Genomic DNA, 13,685 nt, shown 5'->3' on the forward strand with positions numbered 1-13,685 from the left:
ACTCTCCGAGAGGGATGGAGGAATCGAACCCCGGTCGGCTGCGTGCAAGACAAACACCCTACCCGCTGTGCTATCGCTCCAGTCCATAAATCTAAAATTTGTATTTTTTTTTTTTGAGAGTTGTGCCATTTCTTCCCTGAAAACAGTGCTCAGGGGTTATTCCACGCCCTGCACCCTTCAGTGGCCCCTGGCGGGCTCTGGGGACCCTGTGTGGTGGGGATGCCACCAGGGTCAGCTGTGCGTGAGGCGGGCGCCTACCTGCTAGACCTCCTCCTGGGCTCCGGGCCCGTCTAACTCTCAGGGACCGGGAGAAGGCGTCACCTGCTGAAGCACGTGGGGGCCGGCTGCGAGGGGCGGGTGTGGGGAGGCAAAGGGGGGCGAGGGCCGCTGCACTTGTGTCAGAACCCCCAGCCCGCTTCCCAACCCCAGGGGTCACTCACCACCGCCGCCTCCGAGCAGAGAACTGTTGGCTGCAAGAGAGAGAGAGAGAAGGGGTCAGCGGGGCGTGTCTGCGGGACGGTGGGCAGAGGGCCGGGGGGACAGGAAGTGCCTTCTGGGGTGCTGGTGGGAAGATCCCATTCCACACTGCAGGAACTGGAGCGCCGCTGCTCTGGGCCTCAGTTTCCCCTCATGTCTCTTGGGCTGGGATGAAGGGCAAGGCCAAGGGCGGGGGGGGGGGGGGCGCTGGCTCCGGCTGGGCTGTGCAGCCGGCCCCTCCCGCCCCTGGACACTGGCTGTTTGCGCAGGGACGGGTGAGAGCGGACGGGGCGGCCCTGGGCCCCGGCCCCTGTGCGGGCGGGGCTAGGGGGCTGCGGGCTGCAGGCCCTGGCGCCCCGCACAGCTGTGGCCTCCGCTAAGTGGAGCTGGTCGGTGCAGCCGCCCGCTGACAGCCCCGCTCGGGGGAATAATTAATTCCGCAGCCCGAGAGCACCCGGGGCTGTAAGTTGCCACGTTACTTGTGAGATTAATACAAGCAGCTAATTAAGATGGAGAGGCCTGGCTGGCGGGGGCTCCCGGAGCAGGCCGGGGGCGAGGCAGGGCTGGGGGCTGGGGGGCTAGGGGCAAGCCGGTGAGCTGGGGAGGGAGGGGAGGACAGGAGGGAGGGAGGGGAGGAGGGAGAGGAGCTGACCAGGGCACGGGGGGGGGGGTGCTCCTGTCCGGGGCAGGGGCAGATGGGGGTGAGGTCCCCGAGGGTCCCGGACGTGGCCTCCACCCCAGCACGAAACACTTCCGGTGTCCCAGACCCTCCTGACCCCTGTCCCGGCAAACCGTGGGGGAGGGGGGCTGCAGAGAGGGAGCCAGGCGGGGGGTGCGGGGTGGGGGGCAGGACCGGACTCTGGGGAGTCCAGCCTCAGAGCACGCAGGGGCACCCCCAAACAGGGCGGCCGAGTCCCTCCAATGCTGGACGGTGGCCTGGGGCAGGGCCGGGGCTGGGAGCTGGGGGGGCCTGGAGCCGCCCACCCGCCCAGCACCCCCGGACCCCACCAATGTGGCTGCTGGAGAGCAGCGAGGTGGGTGGGGTTCACGGGGGACAGGGCTGCCCCAACTCCATCCCTGCTCCCCCTCTCCCAGCACCCCTGCCCACCTTCTCCAGGGCCCCGCCATGCTCCCCAGGGTCCCCCTAAGATCCTGCCCCTGGGAAGGGCCTGGGGTCGGGGGTCCGGGGAGGGGGCGAATGAAGCCCCCAGCAGCTTCCTCATACAGGACGGCCCCTCTCGCGAGGTCCAGCCTTGGGCCCGGAATATTCTGGGGGTCCATGAAATGGCACCGTCCTCTCCTGCCGAAGCAGAGGAGACAGCGGCGAGGGGGCGGCAGGAAGCCAGTGACGGGCGCTGCCCCAGGAGGGGGGCCAGGCAGGGACCAGACTGAGCACGCGGCGGGGCCTGTGTGACCCGACAGTGACTCCCGGGTCCAAGGCACAGGACTGGGGCCGGCCACGCGCCTGCTGGTCCCGTTGGGGCCAGAATGGGGGGCTGCCACGGGCCTCCCTTTGCACCGGGCCTCCTGCCAGCCCCCATTCCCGAGCCCAAGGGCAGTGCCCAGGGCGCCCCCTCCCCCATGGCCGCGGGGCGGGGGCTGAGCGGGGCGGGCACGGCGGGGGCTGTGAGGAGCGGGCACAGCCGGCCCGTCCGCTGCTCACATGCGCCCCTCGGCCTCAAGTGCCCGGAGGGAATGCCAGTCAGTCCCGGGGAGTGGGCGGGGGTCCCCCAGAATCACCCAGTCCACAGGGTCTGGCCACATTCCTCCCCGATCACGTAGAAAACAAAACAGAAAAATGCAACTGGGATCCGGGTGACAGGACGTTGGGGAGAGCGCTTGCTTTGCACACGGCCAACCCGGGTTCCACTCCCGGCACCCCACAGGGGCCCCTGAGTGCGCCAGGCGTGACCCCCCCCCCCCAGCGCAGGGCCGGGAGCAAGCCCTAGGCACTGGGAACAAACCAAAAACCACACACATGCAAAACCAAGCAAAACACATCGCCTTAAAAAAATAAATAATGCCACAAACCCAAAACACGTTAGGGCAAGAGAGTAACGGTGCAGACACATGTGCTGTGGCCGCAGCCACGGTCAGAGTCTCAGAACTACGTATGGTCCCCCGGGCACTGCCACCCACGAGCATGGAGCCGAGCGTGTCGCTCGTCCCCTAACACACAAAATGCCAGTGAAACTGTGCCGGTCTGGGCCAGAGCCATTGCACAGCGGGGAGGGCGTTTGCTTTGCACACGGCCAACCCCAGATCGATCTCCGGCATCCCACATGGTCCCCTGAGCACACCAGGAGTGATCCCTGAGCACAGAGTCAGGAGTAAGCTCTGAGCATCACTGGGTGTGACCCAAAACCAAATAATAAAATAAAGGGCCGGAGCGATAGTACAATGAGAAAGGCTTTTTTTTTTTTCTTTGCCTTGTACACAGCCGACCGGGGTTCGACTCCCAGCATCCCATATTCTTCCCAGCACCACCAGGAATGATTCCTGAGTACAGACCCGGGAGTAACCCCTGAGCATCATCGGGTGTGACCCAAAAAGCCAAAAATAATAAAATAAAATAAAATAAAAATAAATGAAACTATCTGCTCTGAGACCCGGGAGTGCCCAGGTCAGGCGCACACACCTCACACGTCCACGGGCCTCGCGCCTGAGCCCGCCCCCCCCCCCCAGCAGGGCAGGTGTACCCTGGGCTGCCCAGTGTCCAGTGCAAGTAGCAGGGCGTCCTGGGGCACCCCGGCCCCCAGCTGAGGGGGGCGCCACCACTCCGCACAGCTCAGGGGCTCCACGCCCCAAGTACCAGGGGTCCGAGGAGCCTGCACCGCGCACGGCGGGCGTGCATGCTTAGCTCCGCCCTGGAGCCCCGTGTCCCCCCCCCAGCGTTACAGTCTTCCCCGCCCCCAGCAGGAAGACCCTCACCTGCGGTGGTCTGCAGGCGCGGCCCGTGGGGCTGGGCATCACGCCTGACTCTGATGCTGGTGGCTTTGGTTTGGGACCCAGCGGGGCGGGGCCTCCCGGATTGCCGCAGGGGGCGCCCAGGCTGTGTCCAGCATCCATCCGGCCTCATCGTACCCCCCTCCCGCCAGCCTTGGGGCCCCGGCCCAGGCCAGTCGCTCCAGCTGGACACCAGGCCGCGAGCTCCGTCCTCTCCCGCCCCGGCCCCGTTCTCAGGCGCCGAGTGATGTCGAGAGTGTGGGGACGAGGCTGAGGGCAGCAGCGGGGGACGGAGGCCAGGCCGCACCTTCCCGCGGGTGCGACTTGCCACGCGGACAGGAGGACGGACTTCCCAGGCCGGAGGGGCGTCCATCCACGCCCAACGACCCGCAGCCCTGGACTTCGGGAGAAATGGGCTCAGAGAGGCTCAGTAACTTGCCCAAGGTCACACAGGGGACAAGCTGGGAGTCAGATTGGAATGGGGTCACCTGGGCCCCCTAACCAAAGCCAAACAGACTAGCAAGTTGAGGGGTCCCTGCTGTCCCGGCGAGCCCCGGGTGCTGCCGCAGTGCTCTGGGGTCCCGCGCCCGCGCCCTGCTCCTCCCGGCCGGGAGCCGGGCTGGCACTGAGCGCCCCATTTGCATAACCCACTTAGGAGCAGCCTCCTGGGCCCTGGCCAGCCGGGTGCGGCCGGTCTCTGGCGGGCAGGGACTGTAGGGTCACTGGGAGGGTCCCAGCAGGCTCCGGGCCTGGCGCACGGCCCGGCGAGCTGGGGAATGTGTATGTGCTGTGTGTGCTGGAGGTACGTGGCACGGATATGCTATGCTTGGGTCACGTGTGTGCTCTGTGGACAGTGTGTGTCTATGGTGTGTTCCTAAGTGGGTACACTTAGTGCTCTGGGGACCCCAGAGCACTGCGGCAGCACCCGGGGCTCGCCGGGGTCTTGTGTGCATGTGGCACAGGTATGGGGCACGTGGCTTCTGTCATGGGGGTGTACTGCGATGTTTGGTTTGCTGGTATGTGTGGGGAGTGCACGTGGCCTGGCATGACATGTGTAACGTGTGGGCAGTTCTGTGGTGTGTATGTGGCGGACACAGCATGTGTGTATGGGGTGTGTGTGTGTGGTGTGGCGTATGAATGGTGTGTGTGGTGTGTGGCATATGTGGTGTGTGGCATATGTGTTGTGTGTGGTATATATATACATGTATGGTGCATGTGGTGCGTAATGTGTGTCATGTGTTGTGTGGTGTATATACATGTGTATGATATGTGTGGCGTGTAATGTGTGTCATACATGTGTGGTGCATATACATGTGTGGAATATAACATGTCACATGTGTTGTGTGATATATATACACGTGCATGATGTGTGTAGTGTGTAACGTGTCTCTATGTGTGTTGTGTGGTGTATATACACGTGCATGGTGCGTGTGGTGTGTGGTATGTGCTGTGCAGGCACGGACCCCCTCGAGAAGGGTTCCGGGGTGCTCTTCCTACACTCACTGGGCCCCATCTGAGGAGAGTCGGGTGCTATTTCAGCTGGAAATAAAAGGGCCCGGAGGAGAGACAGCACAGCGGGGAGGGCATTTGCCTTGCACGAGGCCAACCCGGGTTCAAATACCAGCATCCCATATTGTCCCCTGAGCACCGCCAGGGGTGATTCCTGAGTGCATGAGCCAGGAGTAACTCCTGTGCATTGCTGGGTGTGACCCAAAAAGAAAAAAAAAAAAGGGCCTGGAGAGCAGCGGTTTAAGGGCGGGTCCCCAGCAGGAGGCAGACACACCCCAACCTTGCTGGGCTCAGACCCCTGCCCCGCCCAGACCCAGTCCCCGGGTGCCAGTGTCCGGCCCACCTAAGACAGGACCCTGGGCGGGCGAGGAGGTGAGGCGGCCCCTGACCCCGCACCCCAAGGCTGCAGGTGGGCTTCCGTGTGCAAACAGCTGTGGGGGTCCCCCAACCCCACACTTGTGCTTCCGTGGGGCTGGAGCGACTCTGCCGGTCGTTGCTAACCTGGGCTGCAAAGGGGCTGTTGAGAGGATGGTTGGGGTAAGACCCGGCCACGCCCCTCCCCTCAGGCTCCACAGCTGCGCGCTGACCCAGGCTGACTCCGGTATCCCGTATGGTTCCCCCAAGCCCCACAGGGATGACCCCTGAACTCAGACACAGGTTAGCAGTAAGCCCTGAGCACAGCCCCCAAACCCAACCCAACCCAGGGTCCTGCACAACACCCCACTGCATTCCTCAGCACCCCCCTCCGCCCCCGCCAACCTCAGGCGCCTTTCTCTTTCTCATCCTGACCGACCGCAGGACCTTTGCACACCCCACTCCCAACACCTGGCACAGGATCCCTCCAGCTTCTGGCCCCTTCCAGGTCCCCCCAACTGCCCAGGAAAGTGCCTCCTGCCCTGCTCCTCCCAGCACGCCCGTAATTCCCTGGAGCCCACGCATGCATGATGGGAAGTGACTGTCTCCCTGGTGTTTGTGGGGCCGGGTCTGCTGTTCTCCACAGGCACCTGGAGGGGGTGCCTGGAGAGGCTGTGAATAAGGGGCTGAGCCCTGGAGTCCAGAGAGTGGGGCCTGCAGGGGAGGGGGGGGGGAGGCAGACTAACCCTCGAGGACAAATGGGGGGCCCAGCAAGCAGGGGGGCGGCTGCCACTCGGTGAGTGGGGGAGGGGCTCGGCTCCCCTCCTGCACCTCTATTCCCGGCCCCCTCTGGGGGCAGCAAGAGAGAAGCCCCCCTGCCGGGCCCCAGTGAGGTGCCCTGACCCCGCCTGCCCCCCACGCAGCGCGGGAGGGGAGCTGGGCCCTCTGGCGGGGGGGGGGGGTTCCAGAAGGCCGCCACCCCCTAAGTGCCTGCACCCCCTTCCCTAGTGAGGCCCGAGGGCAAGAGGCGCGTGGTGGGGTGTCAGGAGGCCCAGGCGGGATGGGTGAGGGGCCGTGGCACCCCTGCCCAGGCCAAGCCCCCCTCTGCTGCCCCCCCTGCCTAGGGGCCCCCTGGGCCGGCCCCTCCCACCCGTCATTGGTATGCGAGGCTGAGCCCGGGCAGCTGTGCCGGTTGCCCGGCAACCCCGCCCCGCCCCCTGCCCCCTGCCTCCGGGGCTCAGCCCCGAACTCAGAGTCGAACCTGCGGGCCCGCTGCACCCTGTCCCGTGGGGCGTGGCTGAGCCCAGCCTGGGCTCGGGACACCCCCTCCATCTCCTCCCCGGCACTAGGCAGGTTCTGGGGGTCAGGAGCGACCCCAGGGTCCTCCACCCTCCTGGCCCCCCTCCCCTCCTCCGCCTGCAGCCTCGAGGAGCCCCCTCCCCCTGACTCCCCTGCATCTTGGGGCTCTGCCCCTCTGCGCCCCCTGCCCGCGGCCCCCGGGGGGCCCTCCTGAGCTGGGGTGCGGGTGAGGGGTGAGAGACAGCAAGAAAGGCTGAAATCCCGCGGGAGCCCAGCTCTGCTGGGACCAGGGCGGGAGGGAGGGAGGGGGAGCCGGATGGGGGAGATGCGGGGCGGTGATGTCATTCGTGGGGAGGAGAGAAGGTTCCCGGGGACAGAAGACACCCCCAGCCCCCCGCCTTGGGTGCTCCCCTACCTGCCCCACCGCCTGTCTCTGCTCTGCTTCCCAGCACCCCCACCCTCCCCTCCCCCCCGGGGTCTGGCCCTGTCCCCCCAAACCATCCTTTTGGGGTCCGGTGCCCCGCAGGGTGGACACAGCCTAAAGGCCTCTCTTTTTTTTTTTTTTGCTTTTTGGGTCACACCCGGCAATGCACAGGGGTCATTCCTGGCTCATGCACTCAGGAATTACCCCTGGCAGTGCTCAGGGGACCATATGGGATGCTGGGATTCGAACCCGGGTCAGCCGTGTGCAAGGCAAACGCCCTACCCGCTGTGCTATCACTCCAGCCTCTAAAGGCGTCTTGCATTGTACCCCCAAGTCCCACCAGCGACTCCTTCCAGCCTCGTGCGGGGGCCGGGCGGGGAGGTGGGGGGCCAGCCGGCCCGGATCCCAGCGGCCCGATTGGCTGCAGCCCCGGGGGTGGCTGCGGAGCCCGGGTACCACAGGGCCCCCGAAACACCACATCCTCGGGGGGCCCTGCACTCAACCGCAGTCTGGCCAGTGGAAAATCTCCAGTGGGGTCCCCGGCCTCTGCCTGGGTCAGTGGGTGCTGAGGGCAGCCCCCTCCCTCCCCAGAGAATAAAGAATTCCTGGCCCCAGCCCGCAGGTGATTTTGCATCAAGGACCAGGCACCTGCCCAGCTGCAGTGAGCTTCCCTCAGGGTCTTCCAGAATATTCCTCCCACCCCTCTGGGAGGGGCACAGGCTTCTCCCTCCTCGCACTGAGCCTCTTTCCTGCCACCTCCCCTTCTGGGCTTGGGGCCCTCCGAAGTGCCAGCACCTCACCCCCACCCGGCACCTCTCGCTGGCTCGCCCAGCACCTGCCCTAAACACAGTTAACGTTTTTGTTTTTGTTCGGTTTGGGTTGGTACTCGGGGGATCACACAGGATGCTGGGAATCGAACCCCAGTCGGCTGCCTGCAAGGCAAGGCCTTCCCCTCTGGCCCACGACTCTGAAGGTTTCAGAGTCCAGCAGGCACACGCTGGCCTCGGCAGCACGGTGAGGGGCACGGCTCAGGGAGTCTGTTCCCCCCCACATCCATTTGGGGGTCTGAGAGGGGAGCCCTGTGCAAGCCCCCCGCAGCCCCGGAGCCCGGCCCAGCCTGCAGGCAAGCGGCAGAGGCTGAGGGCACCTGGCCTGGGCCTCGCGGGATGGTATTCCTTTCCTGTTGGTATATGCTGTATGGCAATAAATTAAAAAAAAAATTGGAGGCAAAAGCAGCCCGTGAATCAAGAATAAAGTGGGAGAAGGGAGGAAGAAGGGAGCGGAGGGATGGGTAGAGGGGGGCGGGGGGTGGAGGCGGAGGTGAGGGTCTGAGACCCTGGACCCCCGCCAGGGGCACATGGGCAGGTGGAGGGGGGCTGGGGAGGCAGGAGCATAGTTGGGGAGTGGGGACTGATGAGAGTTGGGGGATTCAGGTGGGGGGGCTCAGGGCAGAGCTCCAGGGGAAGGGACAACAGTCGGGGTCACAGACGGGTGACCTCTGGCCTGAGTACTCCCAGACTGTCAGAGCTTGGAACTTGGGGGGGGCGAGGTAGGAGAGGAGGGAGCCCCCTGGCCTCCCTGGACCCCCAGCAGGAGCCCCATTCCCGGCCCTGCTCCAGGCCCCGTCGCACCCCGCTGTCAACCCCCCCCCCAGCGGGCTGCAAACATCGCGCCCAGGAGCCAGGACCCCTGAGGCCCTGGAGGTTAAGGAACCCGCTCAAGGTCACTGCTAGGGAGGGCGGCTGGGCGGGGAGCTGACCCGGCCCCGCCAGTTTAGGTCTCGGGAAGTGGCCCCCGCCCCCCCCAACCCGGGCCCCCGGGTTGATGTTCAGCGCGAGGCAGGGGGCTCTCAGAAAGCGGGGCCCGGCGCACAGAGGGGCCCCGGGGCCCGGGAGTCCATGTGTGAATGAATGCACCGGCGCACGGAGGAATGAATGAATGGACGGCTCCGAGCACGGCTGAACGAGTGGGCGCCGAGCGGGGCGCAGGGGAGGCGGCGCGCGGGCGAGCACCCCTCTCGCCCCGGGCCTGCGCGGGAGAGCGGCCGGCCCGGGGCGCTCCCTCCCGCCCTCCCAGCCCCTCCGCCGGCGCCGAGCACTCGGGGAGGAGGCGGCCGAGGCCAGTGCGCAGCGCGGCGCCCCCGCCCCCTGCTCCCCGCCCCCCGCCGCCGCCTCCCCCTCCTCCCCGCCCTCCTCCCCGCGCTCCCCGCTCCGCGCCTGCACGCACGGCCCCCGCCGCCGCCGCCGCCGCCGCCGCCGCGAGGGGAGAGGCGGCCGCGCACCCGGGCTCCCCGCGCCCCGCCGGCCCCGGCCCCGTGCCCCCGGCCCCGCGCCCGCCCCCCGCCGCCCCGCCGGGCCGCGCCGATGCGCCGCCGCGCGCCCCGCGCCCCGCGCCCGCCCCCGCGCCCCGCCCGGGCCCCGCCGCGCGCCCCCCGGCCCGGCCGCCCGCCCGGCCCGCGGAACCAGCCCTGAGCGCCTGCCGCCGCCGCAAAGTTTCCCGAGGAGACCCGCCTCCGGGCGCAGGTAACGCGGGGGGCGCGGCGCGGGGGGCCGGGGGCGCGCGCGCGGGACGGCCAGGCCGAGGGGAGGCGCGGGGGGCGCGCCGGCCACGCTCGGGGGCGCGGGCGGCGGAGGGTGGGGACCGAGGCCCGGCCCCCGGGCCCGGGGGCTCCTCTCGGCTGCCCGGCCCGGGCCGGCCCCGTCCCCGGAGAGCCCCGGGGCTGGCGGCGCGCGAGGCGGGCGGCCGGCGGGGCGCCGCGCTCCCGTCCCTGCCCGCCGCGTGAGTCACGGCTGGAGCGAGGTTTTATTTTTAAAACGACTTCAGGGGGGCAGGAGCGGCCCTCAACTTCCCTCCCGTGCACCTGCGGACGGTCCGCGCCGGGCGGGGCGGGGGGCGTGCGGCGCGCGCGGCGCCGGACCCCGTGGGGAGGCTGGGCCGGAGCCGGGGGCGGCGGGGCGCCCCCCGGGCGGGGAGGCGGGCGCGGGCCTCTCCTGGGGTCCTCCCCGGAAGGCTGGGGAGCGGGGTGCCCCACTGCGGAACCGCCGCGGCTCCCAGCTCTCCGAGGGGCAGAAAGTTGTGCAGCCGAGCCCCCCCGGGGAGCTGCCCCAGGCTTGGGGGGGGGCCGGGGAGGGGGACTCGTAAGGCTCCCCAGGGCGCACGGTTTTAAAAGAATCCAGCTCCCGCTGGGGCGTGCCAGCGCCCTGTGGCCCCAAGCTAGCACCCGAAAAATACAGCCCAAACTGGTGGGGTGCGGGGGAGTAGACGTGGGGTGCGGCCCCGGCCCCCCCAGGGAGATGCCAGACCCCCTCCCCTCCAAGGGAGCCGGAGCTGGAGCTTGCGGTGAGGCCGCCGGCGTGGGCCGAGCCCAGGGCCATGCCCCGTGCCCCGCAGCCCGCTGAGGTGGCGGCTCGGCCGGGCAGGGGGCCCTCCGGGTTCCGGCGGTTTGTGCAGAGAAAGCCAAGAGCATCCCCCCTGCCAGCCCGGGCGGCGCAAACATCACCTGTCAGCTGGTGCCGGCTCCGGCCGCTTCCTCCGAGGTTTAAAATGGAAATGGCCTGAGCTGCCAGGGCCGGTGCCCGGGAGGGAAGGCTGCCCAGCTGGGCTCCGGCGAGGGGCCTGGCGGCTCTGAGGGGCAGGTGGACGGCAGCGCTGGGCCAAGCGGATGAGAGCGGGGAGGGCGGGCAGACAGGGCGTGTCTGTGAGAGGGGTGCGGGGCCCCCAGCCCCCCCCCACTGTCCCCGAGATGCAGAGATGGACACTTGTGCCAAGTCCCTGGTCCCTGAGTCCTCCCCTGCTGAGCCTCAGTTTCCCTTCTTGGTAAAAGGCGAGACCAGCCTCCTGTGGCTGAGTGGGGGGGTGGGAGTGCACTACAACCAGGGGGTACGGGAGACAGGGCACCTCCAGATTGCTGGGCGTTCGCGCCCCCTCAGCTTCCCGGCGGCTCGGCAAACTTCCAGTCTGACCCCTGGCACTGACCCCTCGGGCGCCCCCCTGGCTTGGTAGGCGGGGGGGGGGGACCCCGTGGCATCTCCCGTGGCCCAGGTTTCCTGGGGAAGTCAGCAGACCTTGACGGATGCCTGGTGGCCGGGCCCTTGCCACCCCGGGCTGCATGGCTCGCCCCCTGAGGATGGGGTGGTCTGCATGGGGGGAGGGAGGGCAGGGGGCTGCCCCTGGCTGGGCCGCGGTGCTGAGGGTTGGAGGCGGGTAGAACCAGAGTGGCCAGCAGTTCGCTCAGGCCCATCTGCCCAGAGGCCACTGGCTCCGGCCCTCGGTACCGGGGGGCAGGGGGTGGACAGGGCTTCTCTCGTAGCCCTGGGCCTCTGGGGCTGGCTGTGCCCAGCCGGGGAGCCCGGGGAGATACCAGGGCAGTGGGGAGCAGGAAAAGGCCCTGCCCCACTGGGCCCGCCGGGAGCTGGGCACCAGCCATGCCCGCGGGCAGCGAGGGGCCTGGTGGGGCTTGTCTGGGCCAGCGGGCAGCTGGCCCAGGTGACCTGACCCGCAGACCTCAGTCGGGGCAGCCCGTCGGCAAGGTGGCACAGGCAGCACCCACCCAGGGGTGCCCACTCTTGCTCCCAGCTGGCCGAGGGAGCAGAAGGCCTGCCCCCCCTCTCCTCACCCCTGCCCCAGGAGGGACTCAGTCCGAGCTCATCCCAAGTGACGGGGGGCCGTGGGGCGCAGTGGGGTGAGGGGCTGAGGGTGCCTCTGGATGGGGCGAGGGGTGTGGTCTCGGCCTCGTGCCTGGGGGGCCCATTAGGGGGCCCCAAGGCTTTGCAGAGTGGGGTTCATCTGCCGGCTGCACCTGTCACCAGCCCTATTCTGGCCCCCCCCCGCCGGGAATGGGGGGCAGCTGGGCGCTGGCGAGCGTGCGCAGACCTCGGGAAGGGCTGTTTGCTCAGCCCGTGTTTGCCCGGAGCTCTGGGAGCTGCTCGCCGGCGGCCCCCAGGGGCGAGGAGGCATCTGTGCTGGGCCCCGGCTGTCAGGACATGGGGCGAGGCGGGGGGCGCCCCCCACAGCCCCGGGAGCTCTGTGTGTGGGGGGGGCGTGGGTGGGAGCCCTGATCGCCACTGGAGCGTGAGAGGCGCCCCACGAGGCAGACGGCACCACCCCGGCTCCCCGACTGCTCCCTCCGTGCCTGCTCCTTCCTCATTTGTTCGTTTGTGCGTCCACCCATCGATACCTCCATTCATCGATACAGCCATCCATTCACACGCATTTTTCCATCCATTCATCCCTCCATCAACCCATCCATGCTGTCTCTCCCTCCTCCCTCCCTCCTTTCCTCCACCCCATCTCTCCGTCCATCCATCTCTCCCTCCCTCCTTCCCTGCACCCCATCTCTCCGTCCATCCATCTCCGTCCATCCATCTCTGTCCATCCATCCCTCCCTCCCTCTCTTCCTCCCTCCCTCTCTCCCTCCATCCTTTCATCCTTCCATTGCTCCATCCGATGAATGTTTGGCAGCTTGGAGCTTTGCTGGGCTGGGGATGGGGTGGGGCGAAGCAGCTGGGGTCTCGTGGTCCAGGGGTCAGAAGGGGCTCAGAGATTCCCCCTCCTGCAGGGAGGCTGGGCCCTAAAAACCAGGAAACAGGAGGGGGCACTGCTGGGGGCCGGGGGTGCTGACCCGGAGCTGTCAGCGGGGAGCAGGAGTGCGGGGGAGAAGTGGCCAGCAGGGGTGGGCTGTCTGTGGGGACACGTGCCCCTGGGTGGGTGGTCTGTGGGGGGGCTGCTTGTCCATCTCCATCCCTTGAGACCTCTGGGTCAGCATGTGTGGACCCTGCTTCTCAGGGGACCCCTACGGGCAGCTGGATGTATGTAGGGTGAGACGGACCGTATTCGGGTTCGGGGGTGATGGTGCAGTGGCTGTTGTAAGACTGGGGGGTTGTGACCAATGGGGTCTTCAGGAAGGACCCCCACCCCAGCAGGAAGGAAAGGAGCTGAGGGCTCAGGAGGGCAGGCTGGAGCTCTCTAACCACTAGGGGACACTACCTCCCAGGCGTGCAGGCCCCGTGGAGCTGAGGCCCCCGCAGGCCGGCAGGCTGGGGTCCAGGCTGTTGTGGGTGCCGTGACCCGGTAGCTTCAGGCTAAATTTAAAGTGGATGGGGGGGGTCGCTGCCTGCGACCCCCCCCCCAGGCGGCTCTTTGGCCGTTTCTGCCCCGCGCTCTCTCCTGCCCGCGGTCTGCGCTGGCACCAGATTACAACAGATTTAGCAAACTGTAAAAAAAAAGAGCGCGCGGGAGAGGAGAGGGAGGCATTTATCTACACAAGCAAATTGCTCTTCAAACCTCGTTCCCGTGGCCCCTCCGCGGGTGACGCCTGGGAGATGTCGCCCGCCCAGAGGACGTCCTTAGCCAAGCCGCTGGGCGCTGGCGCCGCCCGGCCTCTGCCCGGGGCCTCGGGGGGCGCGGCAGCCAGCTGGCTGCGGGTAGGGGCCTCGCTTTCAGGGGGCCGAGGGGGTGCCCGGGCCTGCCGGGTCTCGGGAGGGCTGGGGGCGCGGCTCGGAGGCCCCTACCACCAGGCCAGGGGTCTTCCCGATGGGGGGCACCCCGGCCGCGTGGGCACCTCCTAGCTCACTGGTCTGTCTAGGAAGACGGGGTACTGGGCAGGGGGGCAATGCGGGGCCCAGGCTGGGGGAGAGGGGACTCGCCCCTGGGTCCAGGACCCAATGCCGCCCCCCCA

At 68.1% G+C, this 13,685-nt stretch overlaps 2 protein-coding genes across 4 annotated transcripts in view; one reads left to right on the top strand and one right to left on the bottom strand.

Moving 5' to 3' along the window:
* MACROD1 (mono-ADP ribosylhydrolase 1) overlaps positions 1 to 13,685 on the bottom strand; it is a 93,144-nt gene that overhangs the window by 11,304 nt on the left and 68,155 nt on the right. For all 3 annotated transcript variants that reach the window (XM_055143128.1, XM_055143130.1, XM_055143129.1), the window contains exon 4: positions 441 to 470. In XM_055143128.1, the coding sequence (XP_054999103.1) occupies positions 441 to 470 (30 nt within the window). The remainder of the gene's footprint in view (positions 1 to 440; positions 471 to 13,685) is intronic.
* FLRT1 (fibronectin leucine rich transmembrane protein 1) overlaps positions 9,408 to 13,685 on the top strand; it is a 45,953-nt gene continuing 41,675 nt past the window's right edge. Inside the window, exon 1 of the mRNA XM_055143127.1 lies at positions 9,408 to 9,531. The gene's annotated coding sequence lies outside the window, so the exon portion shown is untranslated. The remainder of the gene's footprint in view (positions 9,532 to 13,685) is intronic.

This window comes from Sorex araneus, chromosome 6 (assembly GCF_027595985.1).
Source record: "Sorex araneus isolate mSorAra2 chromosome 6, mSorAra2.pri, whole genome shotgun sequence".
In the NCBI taxonomy this organism is placed as follows: Eukaryota; Metazoa; Chordata; class Mammalia; order Eulipotyphla; family Soricidae; genus Sorex; species Sorex araneus.